The sequence below is a fragment of the Bufo bufo genome, chromosome 8 (genome assembly GCF_905171765.1).
Source record: "Bufo bufo chromosome 8, aBufBuf1.1, whole genome shotgun sequence".
Lineage (NCBI taxonomy): Eukaryota > Metazoa > Chordata > Amphibia > Anura > Bufonidae > Bufo > Bufo bufo.
Window position 1 is genome coordinate 165,272,771 of NC_053396.1, and position 23,174 is coordinate 165,295,944.

A 23,174-nucleotide genomic window follows, 5' to 3' on the forward strand; every position below is an offset into this window, starting at 1 on the left:
GATTGACCGCTCTCTCTGTACACACAGTCATAGAGGGAAGGCTGTCAGTCACCGATAGGACCGTCTGCTTGATGTCGAAGCCCAGAGTGAGCTGAAATTTTTACGGAATCTTTTCCTATAAAACTATCTATCAGTCTGCTCAGCTCCTCCTGCTCTACAACATGCTGCCTACAGCTCAGACACAGTGTTTAACATGACAGGATCCCTACGTTGCAGATTTATTTCATAACATACATTTATAGAGGGAAATCCACTTTTCTGATACAAAGCTCCAAATCCTCTGCATAAACAAAGCTCAATGATAAAATTCTGGCTGCCTTTGTCCACCACTAGGGGAAGCATAGGAGCATGCTGTGAACTCAATAACAGTATACAGTAAGCTCCCCCTAGTGGAGGCTGCAGACAGCTTTCAGTATTTATCTCTAGGTCTACACAGGGTATTTGGAGCTTTATGGAAAAAATTGGGTCCCCGACTTCTATAAAGATATACAAAACTTACCTTCTGTGTTGTACTTGATCCTCATATTATTGAAATAATCAAAAGCGTTTTTGAGAACCCATATCCGCACAATGTTATCTTGTCCGGCAGAGGCAAGTAACCTTCCACAGTGTGAAAACTTCATTGTCCAGACAGCGCCCTACACAGAAATAACGGAAATAGTTAGACGCACACACTTTACCAGCGAGGTGGTTTCATTCATTTTCAGTCCGGAAACTTATGGTTTACCATATGTTCTCCACTCAAATCTTGCACAACCTTGATTTGCTCAAAGTCATAAGGACCCTTGAAGCCATGAGCAGCTTTAAACTTCACAGGCCTGGTGTACGGCATGCCCTCATCATCACTGGAGGATGGGTCATCTGGATCAGTGTGAAAAACTGAGGGCACAAGAAGAAGAATGAGATTACAAAGACATGTTTATGCAGATTTCTGTATCCATCAAGAGAAAGCAGAGCCTCTAGGTGCAACGGCAACACTATCATTATTTTCAGCAATGCCGGTACACATGAACATGGGACCAACACAGATGCCTTCAGCTGCCAAGTGCACATGCAACAGGTCAGCCAGTGTCATAGATACGAATCCGCAGACAGATGCCCTTTAAACCACAGACTATGTTCACACTGACAAACATGAGAATGTGCTCACCTTCATCTCGGACGCTTTTCACTTTATTCACTGCTCGCTCACCATACTCCTCTGCCAGATGTTTTGCTCTTTTCACCTTTTTCCCTAAGAATTTTTTCAGCTGGGTGCTTTACAAACAGAAAAAAGTAAAGTTACAATTTTTAAAAATGCTCGTTTACTCATTCTAAATATCCTGAAAGCAATCCACACAGGCTATTACAGACCAAGGTATTATAAAATGACCTGAACATTTCATGTAAGTCGCCCTTCAGGGTGTGTTTCGCACAAATAATCATTATATGCCACCTTGGGCTGTGGCCGGCTTCTAAAAGAAGAGCTAGATTATGCCCCAGATGACTTCAGGGCATTGATGTTTCTCCACAGTCAAGGCAAGAGCTGAAAAAGGATTGAGCCGCCTGACAGAAAGCAAAAATCAGCAATGATGCAAGTGCCACATGCTGCGGCTGACTAAGTCAAGTTACCCCAATCACACTCCATAACGGTAAACAAGAGCCGTCACTTCTCCTGACCAGTCTGTTTTAGTAAATACATGTATTCCTTAGGCTACATGCACATGAACGTTTTTTTTTGCGGATAGGATGCTGTCCACATCAGTATGTCCGTTCAGTAGCCCCGCAAAAATAAAATAAAAAATAGAACATGTCCTATTATTGTCCGTTTTAGGCATTGTTATAATGGATCTGCAAAACAAAACGGATGGCATAAGGATGTCATCCGTTTTTTTTTGCGGATCCGCAATTTGCGGATCACAAAACACATACGGTCGTGTGCATGTAGCCTTAATGAAATAATTCAAGAACATCTTTTCTTAGAACACTAAAGTTCCTCTGATATTCCTACTAAATTGGGTGCGTCCCTAGACTCTGACACTGTCCAGTCAGAGCAGACAGGGTCAAAGTGTATAGGGACAAGACTTTCTGACAAGGGGAACGGTAACAACCAGTGGTCAACCTAAGCATAAATTTCAAGGAAGAATAACAGAGGAATGGTACAATGCAAAGTTATGAGAAGAGATGTTCCAGAATTGGTATTTCAGAGTTAAAAATAACAGTTATTTACTGAAAGAGACATTTCAGGACAGCTCAGATTCTTATTTTTTCCATATAGGCGAAGTGTCCTACATACTGGACAGCGCATAAAAAAAAAAAAGCTATAAAGGCATGGTTTCTCATCAAGTGACGCTTGTATCCAAGCAGTGCATCTGGTGGCCGGGGACGTCCGCTGCGGACGGTTGTGCTGGGGGCACTGCTGCAGGTTGGCCATGTGATGGAGTCACTGTTGCAGCTGACTTTGCGGTGTTCGCTGTTATAGGTTACATCAAAAAACAACGAATACCTTGCCGATTATGAACTGCTTATGAACCTCATTCCATCTCCAAAATGTTATGGTAATCACTGACACCTCACACTTCATACTGTTGGCAGTGAAACCATGTGCAGTAAGGGGGCGGCTGCCCCAGTCCATGAATGAACCAATGCATTAGTTACTCATAGAAGCTGCACTAAGAGCAGCACAGAGTAAGGGTACATTCACATGACCGTAAGGTTCGCAAATGGCGGATCCGCAAAACACGGATACCGACAGTGTGCATTCCGCACATGGCCAGCGCTATATAGAGAATGCCCAAGAATAGAACATGCTCCATATTTTTTGTGGGGCCGCGGAACGGAACAACGGATGCGGACAGCACAAGGTGTGTTGTCCGCATCTTTTGCGGCCCCATTGAAGTGAATTGCGGAACGGATGCGGATCCATTTATACGGTCGTGTGAATGCACCCTTAGGGTACGTTCACATGGCGTTCTTGGAGGAGGATTTTCCTGCAGTTTTTACAGCTAAAGCCGGAAGTGGGTTACAAAGGGATAGGAAATATAAAGGACTTCTACTTTTCTTCCTTGCTGGATCCACTTCTGACTTTAGCTGAAAACCCTCTTCCAAAAAACTCAGTGTGAATCTTCCCTAATAGGAGACCATTAAAGTAATTTTCACAACCAAGTTGTTGGCCGACCCATCCCTACAAACATGTCTCAGCTAAGCGTGCAGGTGTCCTAAACAGGGAGATGTGAACATGCCCCGGCCCGAGAGCTCTGGCAGCGACTGCACTACTTTGGGCATGTTGACAACGAACATGTCCAGTCCTGATTTTCTTCTCGACATCTTTGTGACACAAACGTACACATTAAATGGTGGGCCAGTCCTGCAGAAACTGGTGGTTTTAGCTGACATTCATCTAATGTGTATGGACCCCTTAAAGGGGTTTTCACACTGATTTTATACTAACGGCATATCCCACTAAAGTCAATAGGAGCACCGCTGCAGTTACAAGCTTTGCGGTTCCTGAGGACAAATATAAGACATGGACAACCCTCTACACGTCACTTGCCCCTAGAAATAATGTGCACTGAAAATGTAGCATAACAAAGTTAAAAACACAATTACGTTTTCTGCTTCAGTTTCCCTCCGTCTGTATCCGACTGATGAGCTTGAAGCTTCTCTTCATCGTCAGATTGTGCAGCATCATTACTGAGAAAAGAAATAGCATACCGTAAATTCCTTATTGAATATGTGAGAGGTAATGTAGGCCTCATCATCACAATAATTCAGTCTTCCTACTTCCAGCTTAAAGGGGTTGTCCACTTTTTTTTTATAGTAATGACCTATCCTCAGGATAGGTAATCAATATCAGATCAACGGGGTCCCAGTGCCCGACACCTCCTGATCAGCTGTTGGAAGAGACTGCAGTGCTCGTACAAGCGCTGCCTTCTCTTCACTGGTTACCTGCTCCCCGTCGCAACCGCAGCGCTGACCGTGTGTAATTACACTTAAGCCATCCCACTCACTTCAATGGGACGGTTCCTTCCTATTGAAGTGAATGGGGACAGAGCATTTGTAATTACACCTGCTCACCGCTCCGGCTGCATCAGTGAGCAGGCAAACAGTAAAGAGAAGGCAGCACTGGTACAAGCACTGCAATCTCTTCAAACAGCTGATTGGGGAATTACCAGGAGTTTGACCCCTGCAGTTCTGATATTGATGACCTATACTGAGGATAGTTCATCAATATAAAAAAAAGCAGACAACCCCTTTAAGGCTACTTTCACACTGGCGTTTTGGCTTTCCGTTTGTGAGATCCGTTCAGGGCTCTCACAAGCGGACCAAAACAGTTTTGCCCTAATGCATTCTGAATGGATACGGATCCGCTCAGAATGCATCGGTTTGGCTCTGTTCCAAAGCGGAATGGAGGCGGACACAAAAACGCTGCTTGCAGAGTTTTGGTGTCCGTCTGACGAAACGGAGCCAAACGGATCCGTCCTGACACACAATGTAAGTCAATGGGGACGGATCCGTTTTCACTGACACAATCTGGCACAATAAAAAACTGATCCGTCCTCCATTGACTTTCAATGGTGTTCAAGACGGATCCATTTTGGCTATGTTAAAGATAATACAAACTGATCCGTTCTGAATGGATGCGTTTGTGCAGGTCCATGACGGATCCGCACCAAACGCGAGTATGAAAAGTAGCCTAATATACTGGATACCTTTAGCTGGACTGCTGCATAATTACGAAAATATTAGATGTAACAGATTTACAAAGCATTGGTTCCTCCATGTTTGTATTTCATGTAACTGCATATAGACCTAGAGATACTCATATCACCACGATTTCACTAGATAAGGCATCCCTGATAATAAAGCAAGATCCTCATATAGGAGTCGAATCTGCTTGAAACAGAATACAGTCTGTAGTAGTAAAAAAAAAAAGCCTAGAGGGATAAAAAGCATTTGCTTTCCCTGTGGTATCTCTCCTCTATTTTAGGATCATAGCGACAGAAGGCTTGATTAGAGAATGGGCAAAATAGGCAGCTGCCCAAGGGCCAGCACCAAGTGGGAGCCTCGAGGGGAATCCGTCATTTGTAGAGGCCACTGATTAGCTGGAGCAAAGAGCAGCCAAAAATACATGTCATTTTCTGGAGGACCTACAGATGTCAGAGAGGTGGTTCCTCTACTCTGAAACCCCCTCTATGGGCTGTATGAGAGAGGCCCCCCTTCTGACATCCATGCCTCTAAACAGCCACATGTAATTAACGCTTTATTCTCCTTTTGGTGACCTGGAGAAAAAACAAAAACAAAAAAAAACATGCTGGCAAATTTGCTAGTAAATTGGAGGTGCCAGCAGAGGGACACCCTGAGATCAGCTTGTTTTCAGGGGGCACAACTATAATATTTTGAAGACCGGTGATGCTGGTCTACATCCCTCCTGCGCTGGGGGTTTATCCGCCTAAGTTGTAGAGGCGCCGCCGGCCTGTACGTTACTTAGGCGGACTTTACACTTGTCTAAAACTAGATTTAGACCATTTACTACACCTTACACAAGCATAGACCATAATAAATGAGACGAGCCTATCCGCCCGCACTTTACCTGGGAGGAAAAGGGGAAAAAGTCGCAGATGGTGGCGCAGATAACCTTTGCGCCAAAATCTTTGCAAGATATAGGCCAAAAAGTGCCGTATATCTGTTCGTAAATGACCCCCCCAAAGAGTTTTGGTCAGTGCCCTCCACAGACCCCCCTGGATTCAGTATGCACCTACACATAACAGGAGGAATTCTGATAGCAGAGCTTTATTAAAGGGGTTGTCCCACGAAAAATATTCTACAGGTTTCAAACCAGACCCTGGATCTGAACACTTTTGTAATTTAATGTAATTAAAAATTTTGCATAGCCACTGAGCTATTCAATAAAAATGTATCTGTATAGCGCCACCTGTTGTTTTTTCTTTTCCTAATTTCTCTGACCTGCTCACTGAGATGGCCGCACATGCTCAGTTTCATCCTTCTACTGCCCCCTGAGCTGTGATAGGCAGAGCTGAGACACGCCCCCTTAGATGCATCAGAAAGGACACTCCCCTTGAGCTGTCAGCTTGATATAAATCTAACAGAGCAATGAATGAGGAGATCTCTGGATCCATGTGAGGTACAGGGCTGGTTCTAGCTTTGTTAGAGAGATTGTCATGTACTGTATGAGGTCTGGTTTTCATTTTTTAAATTGGTGATGGGACAATCCCTTTAAGGAATAGCCCTTTATGCATTCCTGTAATAACCCGACATTTAGCAGTGGTGGACGTTCACTTTAAGAATAAGAGAAATAATTAATAAGTAAATTGGTTAGAGCAGTACCCATTACATTACAGCCTCATCCATTCATTTCTGTGGCACGACAAGGAAGCTAACGATCTGGTAATTCAATTCCAAACTTGAATAGTGGAGATTCATAATGACATTAGAGGTTAATCTCATGTTACACGTACGCATTACACTAAAATATAGCTTATTTGGAAATCAATAGATATTATTATAGCGCAGATCTTGCTGAGCGCTGCTAGGACAGACCTGCCGAGGGAAAATAACTTTTATTTATTTGACAATGATGGGTTATGGGGAAAGTTAATATGGCTGCGTAATGACCAATTTGTGCAAAAGATAGCTTTTTCTCTGTCGTGCAGGCCTGCAAAGGCAGCAAAAAAACATGATAAAAAGGAACTTGCAAATACAAGGATTACATCTCAAAAATGTCACAAAAACGCTGCTAACAGCAACGAAGCCAACTATACGGGCGCCACAAATAAAAGCTCATAAAGAGATTCGTATACAGGTTGTGCACCTATATAGAGCCTCCTCTACACGCCTGTCGTCTCCCAGTTTGAATGGTTTCTGTGCTGATATCGACAATGTGGATTTCTAAATCAGTACCCGCGTATCTTTCCGTCCGGTGCTTAACCCTATCTTGCAGTGAAAGCAGCAAGATGGGTGGGGTCCTGCCATATATATTGATGACCTATGGTCAGGACTGGGCATCTATATCTGATCAGCGGGGGCCATCAGCTGCTTGAAGAGGGGGAGGAGGTGCTCCATGCGAGCGCCACCTCCTGGTCATTACATGCACTTCATCTCCTGTGCAGCGGAGGTGCAGTGTAATTACAAGTACTCGCTCCATTCAAGTCAATGTAGTGAGTACTTGTTATTATACTGCACTTCCGAGACTAAGTATGGCGTAGTATGAGCAGGAAGCGGTGCTGACATGGAGCACCTCCTCCTCTACAAACAGCTGATCAGCGGGGGTGCCGGGTATCCGACCCCCACTAATCAGATAGTTATGACCTATCCTGACCATAGGTGATCAATATATATGGCAGAACAACCCCTTTAAGTCCATTCAAATCAAAGCCTGTGCAATACAGGGCAGGTCCTCCAGAACAAGAGATGCCATTGGATCCACTATCCACACTGGCCAAGAGACCCCCACTAATTCCCCTCGTAGGGAGTATGAAATTGTGTTTTCTAAACTGCACAACCCCTTTAAGTTTAGAAATGTTGGGGACTACACTTGTTCAATGAAGTCTCCTAAAGCGTTTCATCACGTCAGCAAGGCTTATGGCTCTTCCAAGTGATTTCACCAAAGCTATCTATTAGGGTCCATTCACACGTCCGTTGTTTCTTTCCGGATCCGTTCAGTTTTTTTTGCGGAACGGATCCGGACCAGTTGCGTACCAATTTATTTTCAATGGGTCCCGAAAAGATTCGGACAGAACAATGTGTGCTGTCCGTATCCGTTGTTCCGTTCCGCATGTCCGATAAAATATAAAACTTGTCCTATTATTATCCGCAAAAATCGGTTCCTGGTACAATACAAAGTCAATGGATCCGCAAAAAAAAAAAAGGATGACATACGGAAACATTTTCAGGAACAACGGATACGCAAAAAACGGACCAAAATTCGGGATATAGAAAAATACTGACGTGTGAATGGACCCTTAAGGGGAAACAAGGGACCGCAAGCCTTTTGTGCTGAAAGAAAAGCATTGCACCGTATATACGGGGCAGCATTACGGCATCCTGTGGTTTTCCTTCAATATCCGTATTCAGCCTAATAGCACTGAGCCTGTAATCAGAAGAGGGGTCATTGAAATGGAGAACATGCTTATCAGAGCTCGGTAATGTGTCTCTAAAGATAAGCCCTTAGTCATAGTATACCATAAACTACAAAATCAGGAATGTTGGATGACTTTGTTTCGGAAATGATCAAAAACATCCAATCATAGTAGATAACATGATGCAATTAGCATCCAATATAAAAAGGCAGCTAAAGATAAAGCCCGACTCTCCTAGTGGCTCCCGAGGTCCCATTATCTCCTATGTGGATCCTGCACCACAGCGCACACTGGTACGCACACTGGCATTTCACACGGACTGATGATCGGAAACCAGTGTTCCTACAAACGTTCTCCGATGAATGCTGCATGCAAACATGAACAAAACCCACGGGCGATGGCATCTTTTATACAGCGGTGAAAGTATTCTGCTGTTGGCAGCACAATATGACAATATGGAATGGCATGTGCCCAAACAATCACATAAACGACTATTTGGGCACATACAATGCCGATGTCTGCTCCATGTAAGTTGGGTTAAGCGAAACGTCAGCTGACATGCTATATCGATGACTGGCACTCATTTTTTGTACATACATCTTGTAGTACACAGGAATACAGGAGACATCTTATGAGGGGAATGTGGCGTCTTCCTCGCCATCTAGCATCCTGTAGTTTTGCTTTTCTCGGTCTGTAATCTACACAAAAAAAACTCCAGCACCGCAGCTGTTCTGAAACTACAACTCTCAGAATCCTCCTTTCACTTCTATGGGAGTTCCAAGAACAGATGAGTAATTGTGCATGCTGGGAGTTGTAGTTTCACAGTAGCTGGAGTGCCGAAGGTTGCTAATCCCTGGTTCAGTGTTAAATACTAGACAGGGAGAGGAGAGGAATGCTGCAGCAGAACTATATGCTGCGAGAGGGAAGGGGGAGCTGCAGGGGAAAACATTAGATTGGCGTAGAGCATGCAGCACTGTTCTTACTCGATACGAGGAAGACCACTGATTAACACGCATGGAGTGATAAAATGTACATTGCAGGGTTATTCCTATATTATAAAGTGGTGGCTTATGGCTAGGATACGCCATCACTTTATGATAGGTGGGGGCCCAAGCGCTTGGATCGCCATCAATCCTGATAACAAGGAACCAAAGCTCTGGTTTATAGCTGTAAAAGTTTTCCCTTGCAGAGCACTCCGGTTGCAGGGAACTGCAGTGCGGAACCATTCACTTTGGACCGAAATGCAGAAGGGCAAACAAGCAGTGCACCCTTTCATCTCAGGAGCAGTAAGAGGTCCATGTGGTTGTTCCCATGTTCATATGTACCTGCAATGCTGAGAGATAAGATGCACTAATATATGCAAATGAGCCTCTGGGGGCGTTGCCGTTACACCTAGAGGCTCTGCTCTCTCTGCAACTGATGTGCCCGCTCCACTGACAGGACCAGGAGGTGAAAAAGTCATCATGCCTGGCCCTGTCAAACAAAGTGGAGAGGGCGTTGCAGTTGCAGAGAGTGCAGAGCCTCTAGGTGTAATGGCAATGCCCCCATTGCTCCTAGAGGCTCATTTGCATATATTAAAACTTCCATTTTTCTCAACAATGCGGGCACATATGAACATGAGACCAACACAGAGGCCTCCGGGTACAAATCTGCTGACAATGACCTTTAAATGATGAAATTATGGGTGCATGCTACACCACTAGGATGTGCTTGGAGCTTGTGGAAAACATTTGTTATTTCATTGAAAGGGAGACGTATATAAATTGTATGCTGCTGCATTTAGTGCAGGGATCCAGAATTTGACACTATCATTGGGCTGTGTAGAGGGAAGCAGGAGATTGCTGATATATAGCAGCACAGGCAGTAACTGGACGCTGTGAAGACCCTTACCTGACATACTCCTTTGTCCTTCTCATGATATGCAGGGTCAGTGGATTAATACCTGTTGGCAGCTTCTCTTCTGCCAAACTCAGAGGGATTTCTTCTCCAGTGTCCAGATTTTTTATCATTACGCTGGCCAAAATCTCCTGCAATGATGTACAGCCATAATCAATCCATTAAAGATCAGCTAAGGATAAATTCATTATGCAAAGAAACAACCTTGAAAGCCCCTGAAAAAGATGGGTCAAATGAATCAGGTTAGCTAAGGTTACATGGCGAACGCCCTCTTCTTTCCTTGTATAATAGACTGAAATCAGAACGCCATCTGTACGGTAAAAGTGACAGCACCTGTCACTTTACTGTCTGCCCGGGAAGCCTGACCAGCACCTGCCACTTTACTGTCTGACCGGGAAGCCTGACCAGCACCTGTCACTTTACCATCTGACCAGCACCTGTCACTTTACTGTCTGATCGGGAAGCCTGACCAGCACCTGCCACTTTACCGTCTGACCAGCACCTGTCACTTTACTGTCTGACCGGGAAGCCTGACCGGCACCTGTCACTTTACTGTCTGCCCGGGAAGCCTGACCAGCACCTGTCACTTTACTGTCTGACCGGGAAGCCTGACCAGCACCTGTCACTTTACTGTCTGATCGGGAAGCCTGACCAGCACCTGTCACTTTACTGTCTGATCGGGAAGCCTGACCAGCACCTGTCACTTTACTGTCTGATCGGGAAGCCTGACCAGCACCTGTCACTTTACTGTCTGATCGGGAAGCCTGACCAGCACCTGTCACTTTACTGTCTGACCGGGAAGCCTGACCAGCACCTGTCAATCCTGAACTGACACAGGAATGACACAGAAATAAATAGCTCAAACCTTCAGTGAAAGAAAATCTTCTGGTAAAACCAACATCTGGACACAAAAATATCAAGGGCTCAAAGCAAAGACATTAGGGGCAGATTTACCAATAGTGTCGTACTTTGCACTGCCTAAGAATATGAATCACAGTCTTAATATTAGACAAGTTTATTATTCTGGTGCATGGACCTTTGTAAATTTGGAGTATCGTAAATCCTGCGCCAGATAGTTCGTGCTCCAAAAATTTGTCCATGTGCCAGAATTTTGTCTGTGCACCTAAACTTTGTGTGCCAAAAACTGTCTAGCCTAAATTTACGCCATCTATAAGTTGACGTACTTTCACTTCAAAAATGCTCCAAAATTTTGGGCCATTTTAGGAGCATGGAGGTGTATTGAGACCACGCACCTTTCCTGCAAAAGCACGCCCCTTACAGTGAAGCCAGGAGAAATTAACACTTAGATTTTATGCAAATTAGCTATTGGAGCACCAGGAAGTGGGCTCATGCTGTTTGAGCACCACTCCAGAGATCCTTATGAACACGTCCCCCTCCCCTTAGATTGACAGCAGTAGACCCGAGTCCAACACTGATCCCTTGCACCTGCACACTGGTTTCCTAGCACGGCGCGTGCGCACCATGTCTTCTGCTGCTTGCTGAGCAGTGAAGAAGATTAGTGCACGCATGCTGGCGACATCACTGAACCCGGAAGTGGAGGTGCTGTCATCTTCATCTGCAGTCACCTCCACTTCCAGGTTCAGTGACGTCATCAGCGCGTGCACACAAATCATCTTCGTCCCTCGGCAAGCAGCAGCAGATGTGGTGCGCACGCACCATGCTAGTGAGCAAGTGCGTAGGCATGAGAGAACAGAGAGACTGAAGTCTAGCGCTGTCAATCTAAGGGGAGGAGGACGTGTTTATAAGAATGGAGGCATCAGTATAGAGCACCAGGGGTGTCGCCGGAGCGGCGCTCAAACCGCATAAGCCCACCTCCTGGTGCTCCAGTAGCTAATTTGCATAAACATACAATTGTTAATTTCTCCTGAACGCTGGCACTGACAATCAAAGGAAAGGTGTCGATTTACTCAGCTTCATAAACCCTAGCATTTAATATGCCTGATTGTATAGGGTGGATCCTGGTGACAAAGCCTCTTTAAATACATCATTTGTGTCACCCACAGACTAACACTGCTGCTCTCTGTTCACTTCAGGGGTCCGGTTCTGGAGACAGAAGCTGGTCCTAGACATGGGACCCACACCTATATAACATTAATGGCTTAGCGCTAGGATAGGCTGAGACGGGAGTACGGTGCTCGGCCATCTCTGGCGCTCCCAAAGAAATAATTGGACAAGCGGCACTCCTTCAGACTAGCTGCTCCGTCCAATCTTCAGTGTGAGGAAAAACTGGCAAATGACCCTTGTGTTTTTGCTACCAATTTTGCCTACAGAATCCAACATTCATACAAAACAGTGTCTACCACTGAGTATAAATGTAAATTCATATACGCTGTTCACACTGACCAATGCAGTAAAACACAAGAGCAGCCAAAATAATTAGGCCTAATAAAAAAGAAAAATTAAATGTAATGTCAATTCATATCCTAGACTAAAGGAGAACACACATTACCTCATCTGTAAGCTCTCTTCCTGAGTTAGACCGGGGCCTCTGGGGACCAGAGCATTCTGCCGGTGAGCTGGACAGCTGGCCATCTGCTGTCTTTCCATTTTCCTAAAAAAAAAGTTCACAAAAAAGATAATACCCTAATATGTAACTGTTATAGAACAATCAATGCCTGGTGAATGCAGGGCCATGTACTGACCTTTTATTTTAGGACTAGTGTGAACAGTGGTACTTTGTGTTAGCCTTTAGGAAATCCTAATTAAAGGGGTTGTATGGGATTACAAAAACGTGGCTGCTTTCTTCCAAAAACACAGCTGCACCTGTCCACAGGTTCTGTCTGGTATTGCACCTCAGCTCCATTGAAGTGAAGTCAGGGTACAGAACTATGATATCCTGACATTTCTGTACAGTCCTAAGAAACAAAAAGCAGTCCAGGAAAAACAGTCTACGTGGTGGACGCATTTCCTGGACTGATCCGTGGCTTGGCTGACCCGAAGTCACCCAAATTCACTGTAGCATAGCGATGAAACCAGCCACACAGTGAAGAGCAGTATAGACAGACCTAATACTGTAGAAGGGAGCTGTGCCGTATTGGGCAGAACAACGGTCTCAACGATCAACATGAAAATACAACTGAAAATGTTAGACGCCTGTACTCTGCTTCTGCAGCTTGTCATATGAGGAAATAATGAGCAGTTAAACATCTCTATACTGACCTGAGCAGTCACTACTTTGTCGCCACTGGTTGCACTAGCTAGATCCAAGGACGGCTGCGTATCTCGGCTTAAACCCTCTGCCACGACGTTCGGAGACAGGAGTCCTCCAGCAAGAAAGGCATCCTTTGTAACTGGAAATAAACTAATTGCCGTCAGGAGATGCAGATAGATCTGAACAACCACCACATTAAAGGGGTTGTCCCACAAAAAATATTCTACAATTTTCAAACCAGCACCTGGATCTAAATACTTTTGTAATTGCATGCAATTAAACATTTTGCATAGCCACCGAGTTATTCAATAAAATGTATCTGTATAGCGCCACCTGCTGTTTGTTATTTTTCTTATTTCCTTGACCTGCTCCGCACATGCTCAGTTCCATCCTTCAACTGCCTCCTGAGCTGTGATAGGGAGAGCTGAGACACGCCCACTGAGCTGTGATAGGGAGAGCTGAGACACGCCCCCTTAGCTGCAGCAGAAAAGACACTCCCCTTGAGCTGTCAGCTTGATATAAATCTAGCAGAGCAATGAATGGAGAGATCTCCGGATCCATGTGAGGTACAGGGCTGGTTCTAGCTTTGTTAGAAAGATGGTCATGGACTATATGATGTCTGATTTAGATTTTTTACATTAGTTATGGGAGATCTCCTTTAAACGATCCTCCAGCCTATATAAGGAAGACCTGGCGTCTACACTGTAGCGGTGGTGCAGTTAGTACAGCTTCCTCTCCATTGAAATGAATGGGATGATCAGCTGTAATTACACTGCCGCTACAATCTAGACGACGTGCAGGTAAACACAGAGTGCTACAGCCCCTGCAAACTGCTAGACGCCCACCAATCAGATATTGAGGACCTATCCTGGAGATAGTCATCAATATGCGCATCCCCTTTAACTATAAATTGGAAAACAGCGTCCTAGGTATTTTCTGTATGCAAGAGATTTTTTTTATTTGCAATTGATGGAAAAATCTAATATTCACAAGGATAAACATAAAATGTATACGGTATATTATTAAAAGACCAAATCATGCCGCAAAGGAAGCTTTGAAATCTGCATCCTGTTCAATACTTTATATCTGGACTTGCTTGTATCATATTACCAAGACAAAAAGGTTTATTAAAGGGGTATGCCATCACACAGAAAAACCCGTTCTCCTGGGCTGCACATGATGAAATAAAATAGCAGTACTCACACCTACCTCACCCAACCCCTATCACTGCCGTTCTAATGGTCCCAGCTGTTCTCCACTTCCTGTTCTTACCTCGACACAGCAGGAAATGGCTTTGATTTCCGCTCAGCCAATCACTGGCTGAGGCAGGTCAGCGCCATGGCCAGCCATCAACTGCCATTTCCTGCTGTGTAGCGATGTCAACAGGAAGTGGGGAGCAGTGGGGACCCTGACACTGTCAGAGCGGCAGGGGATGGGTGAGGTAAGCATGGGTTCTTTTTAAAGAAAAAGCAGACAATTCCTTTAAGCAGAGCGGTTTTTAGACGAGTCAAGATTAGTGTTGTTTGGATTAATTCTACAATGTAATTTGCTTCTTGAACATAATGCAAACATCCGTTGATGGGGCAGCACGTGACCTCTGCAGCCAATCACAGGCTGCAGGGGTCACGTGTACCCCCCCCCCCCCAATCAATGGATATTGTTTTTAGTGCTGCAGGGAGAGGAAGGGTCAGCTTGGGAGTAACAGACACCGAACTCAACGGCGGGAACTAGGTAAGTATGGACACCACCTTGGGTAGGCCACCCTGGTAGGTCTTTATTATTCTTGGATAACCCCTTTAATTATTAAAGAGAAGGAATTTGGAAACTTTAAAAGGGAATGTGTCATCAGGAAACTCCCTGTTTACATCACATTTCTAGGTTTAACTTTTTTTTTTGGTGATTTTTTTTTTTTCAAAGTTTCCATGTCAACCTACTTTTTTTTTTTAAATACATTCATAAAATCCTGCAATTCCACACTGGCCACTAAGTCTAATAACATGTTAAGAGTTTCTGTTCTGTACAGATCACTTTTCAGCAGTCACAAGCAGGATTACAATGACAGATATCACCTCTGTATAGATAGTACAGAATCCACTATTCATATTAGGTGGTGGACACAATTTATTTAATCCCTCCCTGTACAATGAACTCTGCACTAGTCACGGACCATGTCCAATTCTAGAAAACTCTCCCATTGAAGTCAATGAGGTTTGCTCCTGTCTAATGTGTCAATGCCCCATGTGGCCACTGTAAAGCATAGATATAAACAGGTAGTCTTCACATATAGGTTTAATGGCAGTGCGAAAACTGCAGGATTTTAGGAATTTTTCAAATAGTCATATGGAAAATAAAAAATAAAAAAAATTACAAAAATTCTAAACACCCCCCCCTATCAAACTTGAGATAAACAACAGGTCATTTTCTTATGATACATCCCCTTTACAAAGGGATCTTCTCATGAAGACAACCCCTGCCATATGCACCTATTAAACACATATAAATCATACAGGGGATACCCCTCTATAAATCAGAAGATAGATCCGATGTGAAGTAGTGTCACCTATTCAGGTAGGCTTGAACCATCTTTGTATTTCATGGACAGACACTTATATGAATGGCCATCATATAACAGCACTATACCCTGCAGAGGCTGCACCCTGATCGGCCATGGCTTCCCCCAGCAAAATCAGAAAGATGACCAAAGGCAGCAACCTTGTATGAGGTGCGGTGGTGGCCATATGGACTTTTGCTAACACCTACCAGAGACAGATAAAAGGTAAGATAAAAACATTGCCAATTTGAAAATGTGAGGTCAGGTTGGAAAATTTGGGGGCCACGATTGACTGCAAGTACATGTTTTTGGCATGCTTAGCCAAATTTGGCTGATTGTTTGACACTGTGCAAGCCCCCTAATCGTCTGGTTTAGTCTGGCATGTTGCCGGTGGGCCTGTTGGCCTAATATTTATCTTACGGTTGGTTTACGATAATGACCGCTGACCAATTCACAGACGTTTTTTCACAGTAATGATTGAGACATACACTCACATTCCAGTCCTGAAGATCTTGGGCTGTCATAATCATAGTCTCCTTTCTTCTTGCGTGGTGGTGGAGCCGGCCGTGCAGGTGGTGGCGGTCTTGGTGGAGGGACATTTACAGGAGCTGGGGGACGTGTTGGGCCAGACTTCTTAGTACTTGCTACAATATCAGGCTCAACATTGATGTGTCGGGGAGGTTTAGCAGGCGGTAACTGCTCTATAATTTCAGAGCTGGAAGTTTCTTCGGACAAAGGTTCTTTAGGCTTCTCTTCCGTATCCTCTTCAGGCTCAATGGCTTTGTCCAAAAGCTTGTCCTTATCCCTAATTTTACGATTATCTGTCAAGTCGATAATATCTGCAATTTTAGAGGTCTCCACCAACTGTTCTATGATGGGGATGGAGACATCAGGCATCTGACTGGGTTTTGTCTCTGTGATGTCCCCATCTTCCTGATGAAGAAGGTCTTCTGGCTCATTGTGAAAGGTCATCTCTGTGACCACCACTTCAGGGATGTTTCTCAACTGTTTTGAATTTTTATTTCCAGGTGTTTTTGCAGGACTTATTGTTTCCACATTTTCAGTAGGACAGGGGCTTTCCTCTATGGCACTGGATTTCTGGCTTTCTTCAATGATACTTTCAATAATCTGAAATATTAAAGAAATAAAAATGGATATGTGTCTCCGGTACAATGCCCATAGGGTTCCACTGTAATAAAATGTCTACTACACTATTCCATACAATTTCCTGGCCTCTGTGTGTTGATGAAGCATTGTGGATAAGAGAAGATAGAAACTATCATCCGCGCAGGGCCTTACAGTGATTTTACAATATATACCAAGGCCTGATATTTGAAATGTCTAAAAATGCTAACAAACTAGTTATGCTTAAAGGTCATCTGTCAGCAGATTTGTACGTATGAAACTGGCTGACCTGTTACATGTGCGCTTGGCAGCTGAAGACATCGGTGTTGGTCCCATGTTCATATGTGCCCGCATTACTGAGAAAAATTATGTTTTAATATATGCAAATGAGCCTCTAGGAGCAACGGGGGCGTTGCCATTACACCTAGAGGCTCTGCAATCTCTGCAACTGCCGCACCCTCTCGACTTTATTGACAGGACCAGACAATGCAAACATCATCACACCTGGCCCTGTGAATCAAAGTGGAGAGGGTGCGGCAGTTGCAGAGAGAGCAGAACCTCTAAGGTGTAACAGCAACGCCCCTGTTGCTCCTAGAGGCTCATTTGCATATATTAAAACATAATTTTTCTCAGCAATACAGGCACATACTGTACGAACATGGGACCAACACAGATGCCTTCAGCTGCCAAGAGCACATTTAAAGGGTCAGCCAGTTTCATAGGTACAAATCTGCTCACAGATGCCCTGCAAAAGGAGTCCCTCAGCAATTCTGCCCATGCAAAGCTGCTGACAGCGTTAGGCGGGGGCCTTGAGAGCAAACCTTTTATCAGGAGAAATGCGAATATGAATTTTTATTCTGCCAGATTCTGCTCCCACTAATACTCTGGAAGCAAAGCTTCACTATGAGATGCTCCCTGGATTGAGGTGCTTCATAGAGCTGCACCTCTGCTTTGTTGAGTGACAGCTACAGCCAGCTCCTAGTGGAATGCCATAGCTGTCACTCAGAGCAGAGGGGAGGCTTTAAGAATTTCAATGATAGCACTTCGCAGTGCAGAACTTGCAGAGTAAAAGCTCACATTCACGCTACTCCTGATAATAAAATATATGTTTGTGTTTTGGACAGTCTCAAAACTGCTGACAGACACCCTTTCACTCTGGGCAGGTAAATGCCGTAGTAAACAGCACTGCCACACATGGTGAGATGGTACAACAAGCTTAATGGGGTTTTCCTGAAGTAAAATATTGATGTCCTCAGGATAGGTCATCAATATCTGATTGGTAGTCTTAGTATGTGATAGGCACTCCTCCAACTGGATTATAGACAGAAAAACGGATATACCTTTATGTAATTAACAAATAATTATTCTATAAACGATATAAAAAATATGTGAAACAATATTCCAAAATTAATCCATAAAAAATACATCAATTTCATTATTATTGGGGCCCCAATTGTATAAGAATCAACCTGTTATATCCACATAAAATATATGTATTCCAATGTTTTAATATATTGCTATATTCATTTATTTAAAGGGATTCTGTCACCTCTCATAACACAAATTCAGATTTTAAACCAGTCATGCTCCACAGCTTACCTTGAATCGGCTGTGCTGTTTTTTATTGTAATCTGTCCAGCAGTTTTGCAGAAAAACGACTTTTTTATAAAACCCTGAAGGTGCCCAGAGGGGCGTTATGTTCCCCTTTGTGTGCCCAGTAATGCCCCTCTTACAGTGCCCAGAACGCCTTCCTCCAGAATCCCTAACCGCCCACAGCGTCTCATCCCTCTCCTCCCCCTCCCTGACGGCCGAGCGAAGTCTCACGCGAGCATCGGACATCACTGGGCTCGGCGCATGCCCAGTGACGACGATGAAGCTCCTGCCCTCAGTCTCCAGCAAATCGCACTGGCGCAGCCCTCAGTGGGTACTGTGTCTGCGAGAGACTTCGCTCGGCCGTCAGGGAGGGGGAGGAGAGGGATGAGACGCTGTGGGCGGTTAGGGATTCTGGAGGAAGGCGTTTTGGGCACTGTAAGAGGGGCGTTACTGGGCACACAAAGGGGAACATAACGCCCCTCTGGGCACCTTCAGGGTTTTATAAAAGTCGTTTTTCTGCAAAACTGCTGGACGGATTACAATAAAAAACAGCACAGCCGATTCAAGGTAAGCGGTGGAGCATGACTGGTTTAAAATCTGAATTTGTGTTATGGAGAGGTGACAGAATCCCTTTAAATAAATGAATATAGCAATATATTAAAACATTGGAATACATATATTTTATGTGGATATAACAGGTTGATTCATATACATTTGGGGCCCCAGAAGATGAAACAAGGGTTATATATATGTAATACTAGCAATTGTAAAGAGAAAACATGACAGAGCAGATCTCATGTTAAACCTGTAGCCTATGGTACTTTCCATGTGGCGGTGTGCCTTGAAAGAGAAGCAGCTGGCAATCTGAGGGATACAAGAAACCACTACTGCGATAAAAGGCACCAGGGGTGAGTGACAACTTGATCATTAGAACATGAATATTGTATGCGATAATTACAGCGGCACCGCTCACTGCTCGGTTCCAGGGCTTCTTCACTTTCAGAATGTTATTCTCTTTTTAGGGAGTTTAAATTAACACTAAACACAGAAAACTCTTCAAAAATTTTTTTGAAATATCAATTTCTTCCTACATTTCTCCTCTCCCTTTGTCCTATTACAATTAAACCTGAAAAATATAAAAATAAATCTTTAAGTGTCTCTGGAGCTCAGCCTACTGTCTGGTAGGGCTCATCATGCTGATTAAAACTAGGTCTTTCTTTTGTCTGTATGCTAAACAGTTGTAGAGAAATCTATGATTTTATGCATATGCAAATGAGAAGTTTGTGCACCAGGAGGCAGGGCTGAATCTTTGAGCACTGCTCTGGAACACCCCCTGTGATCTGCACACTCCTCCCTCCCCTTTGATTGACAGGGCTGAGGGCGGAGCGGTGTGCCATCATATAAATATCACATACTCTATGTACCATCATATTTATGATCGCACTTCAGGTCTGGGAGTCCATTTTTTTGCTCTCTATGTCAACCGTGTTCCACAGACTTTTTTTTAAACTTTTTTATTGACAAAAGCGAAATTAACAATAGTATCAAACACTCTTATTGTCAAATACAGTGTAAACTTGCATGCCATTTCCATTTTCTCGTTTTCTTCTACTACTTGGTACAAAATACAGAAACATTTTGCTAATAATGCCAATCAGCGAACGCATTTTCCCCAACCCCCCTAATTTCTATGTCTGTTGTGGCATCAAAAAGTATGATCAGACAACCACTTTAATCTATCCGACCCAAGTTACCCCGAGCCAACAGTAGGGCCTGTCGCATTCTCGAGGTTGTATACATGGTGTGTGTGGTCACCAGAGGCCCCTATACTCTATAAACATTTTTGTGGCTCGTTACGGTGTTTGAACACTAGTACTAAATATGATAAGATCTGGTCGATTTGTGATTTCCACATGCTGAAAATTGGTGTATTGGGACTATACCTATATCTCAGAGCAATACATTTCCTTGTATATAGATAGTGAATGGGCACTCTGATAAATGGAGTCACATACAGAATTAATAACAAATATAACAAATTTAATTAAATTACACGATGTTATAACACTATAAGTATAAAAATCCTGGCATAAATACCCGAATGGCATATAAAAAGAACATAAAATGTTGGCACTAAAATATAATAAGTGATGTCGATTCGGAATTAATAGCACATAGTGAAATCTGGCAAATATAAAATCTAGCAAATGGTAGCGCATACAATATCGTCACAGTTGTTATATATTCTGTTGGAAAAAGTCTCTGATATATTGAGACACCGAGTGATTAATGTTCATGCAAAAAAGGATCCAAAGTTCCTCAAACGTGGATATAGAATGATATTGTTGTCACAGACAGTGATGATAATAGTAATAATTGTAATTCTTTCTTATTGCACAGTGGTATATGTTGGTGATATCGCACGAATATTTGCACACAGACGGTTTATATATAGTGATATTTGGTCTTTCCAAGCATGCTATTGGTTTTGATGGATAACAGCAGGTAGTTATTGCATAAGTTTTGCTCAGCTCTCGGTATGAGCAGCTATTACTCACAGTTAGCAGCCTCGGTTCGTGGCGTCCCACGTGCTGTCCTTGTGTAGTGAGGTTGCTTCTTGTTTAAAGATTTTTCATACGATTTGTGTACCGAATCTTTATTATTCCTGTTGGAACATGGCTCTTGTCTCGGAAATTTTTTTGATTTCATTTTTAAATCAGTATGTCTGATCTCAGGATTTTTGTTTCCTTCTGTATTAGATATAATGGGGTTTTTTATAAAATATTTTTTTAGACATAGCTTTCTCACAAATTTTGCTATACCCACATAGGTATCAAATTTGTTCATTTTGGAAGTTGGGGCAAATTTCAGGCCTTTCTGAAGTAAATTGATTTGTGCATTGGTCAACATATACCACTGTGCAATAAGAAAGAATTACAATTATTACTATTATCATCACTGTCTGTGACAACAATATCATTCTATATCCACGTTTGAGGAACTTTGGATCCTTTTTTGCATGAACATTAATCACTCGGTGTCTCAATATATCAGAGACTTTTTCCAACAGAATATATAACAACTGTGACGATATTGTATGCGCTACCATTTGCTAGATTTTATATTTGCCAGATTTCACTATGTGCTATTAATTCCGAATCGACATCACTTATTATATTTTAGTGCCAACATTTCATGTTCTTTTTATATGCCATTCGGGTATCCATGCCAGGATTTTTATACTTATAGTGTTATAACATCGTGTAATTTAATTAAATTTGTTATATTTGTTATTAATTCTGTATGTGACTCCATTTATCAGAGTGCCCATTCACTATCTATACAATTGTTTAACCTGGTGAGTAGGGTGTTGCACTAGTTTGGAGCACCTATACATCACCATCACAGGGGTGAGCCGTCCTATACCTTTTTGCTCCAATACATTTCCTTGCCATGAACAGTGCCTCCCTCTATTGTCATATAGTGATCCCAATTTTCTTCATTCAATATCCCCAGCAAGCAGATCTCAGGGGTGCAATCCTCTCGCGCCAGCAACAAAGAAGAAAGAAAATCAGTAACTTCCTTCCAAAACTTAGCTATCGGATTGCAGTTCCACAGCATATGCCAAAAGTCTGCTTCCAGTTTTCCACATCGTGGGCATGCCGTGGATGTGGCTATGCCCATTCTGAACATCCTAGTTGGTGTTAAATATGTCTGATGCATGATATAAAGTTGGGTCATTTTGTTGTTAACGGCTGGTGACACATGTAAGTGTGATTCTAATAAAGTCGTTATGGACTCCTCAGTGAGTGTGGGTATCAATCTTTTCCATTTATCTAATACTGGAAGGGGATTTGTCTTGATCTTTGCGCATACTAGTCGTGAGTAGATTGCTAATACTAGTCCTCCGGGTCCCTGGGCTTTGACTACTCCTATAAGTGGCTATTTGGAGATTATAGTGCTGTTGCTTGGGTACTTACTCTGTAAGGCCGTCCTAAGTTGTAAATATGAAAAGAAAAAAGTGCAAGGGATATTGTACTTTGGTGACAAAGTCTCAAACATCATTATTACTCCTTGATCATATACATCGCCAAGGTTTTTTGCCCCCGCCATTTTCCATCTGTCTGCTCCCATTACCACCTGCGTCTGCGGTAAAGATGGATTATCCCATAGAGGTATGTCCGAAACTACTTTGGTAAATTTGGCCAATGTTTCAGCCTCCTTCCACACCGTCTGACCCAGTTTGTGTATAGGCAACAGTGGTTTCTGGAATTTTGGGGATCCCTCCAAAACCGACCACAAGGTGCCACAATTAAGGTATAGTGCTAAAAAGTACTCTGAGGTAGGCAGGTCTTCTGTTGTATACCATGTGTTAATAAGCCCTAGTTGAGCGGCTAAATAATATATAAAAAAATCTGGTAAAGCCATACCTCCCTCTGTTTTGGGACGTTTCAGTGTATCCGAACTGAGTTTGGCCCGCGACCTGCTCCAAATGAAGGTTCTAGTCATGGAATCTAATTCTTTAAATATCGATTGGGGTGTATGTGTTTGAGTGCTGAACTACATAGAGAACTTTGGGGAGTATTATCATTTTAATTATGTTAATGCACCCTGCCACTGATATGGGTAGCAGTTTCCAACTGCCAGGGCAAATAAGAGTGGTGACAATTCTCTGTTTATTAGTAGCCTGCTTACCGGGGTGCTATAAAGAATATTAATCCACCTAAGAAATTGTGGGCCATACCCAAATCCTCGTAGA

At 43.2% G+C, this 23,174-nt stretch overlaps 1 protein-coding gene across 1 annotated transcript in view; it reads right to left on the minus strand.

Moving 5' to 3' along the window:
• The window catches only part of WDR44 (WD repeat domain 44), an 82,977-nt gene that overhangs the window by 17,783 nt on the left and 42,020 nt on the right, over positions 1 to 23,174 (minus strand). The window contains exons 4-11 of the mRNA XM_040406101.1: positions 16,192 to 16,825; positions 13,155 to 13,285; positions 12,445 to 12,546; positions 9,969 to 10,105; positions 3,589 to 3,672; positions 1,151 to 1,257; positions 728 to 879; positions 500 to 638 (exon numbers count right to left, since the gene is read on the minus strand). Coding sequence (XP_040262035.1) covers positions 500 to 638; positions 728 to 879; positions 1,151 to 1,257; positions 3,589 to 3,672; positions 9,969 to 10,105; positions 12,445 to 12,546; positions 13,155 to 13,285; positions 16,192 to 16,825 — 1,486 coding nt within the window. The remainder of the gene's footprint in view (positions 1 to 499; positions 639 to 727; positions 880 to 1,150; positions 1,258 to 3,588; positions 3,673 to 9,968; positions 10,106 to 12,444; positions 12,547 to 13,154; positions 13,286 to 16,191; positions 16,826 to 23,174) is intronic.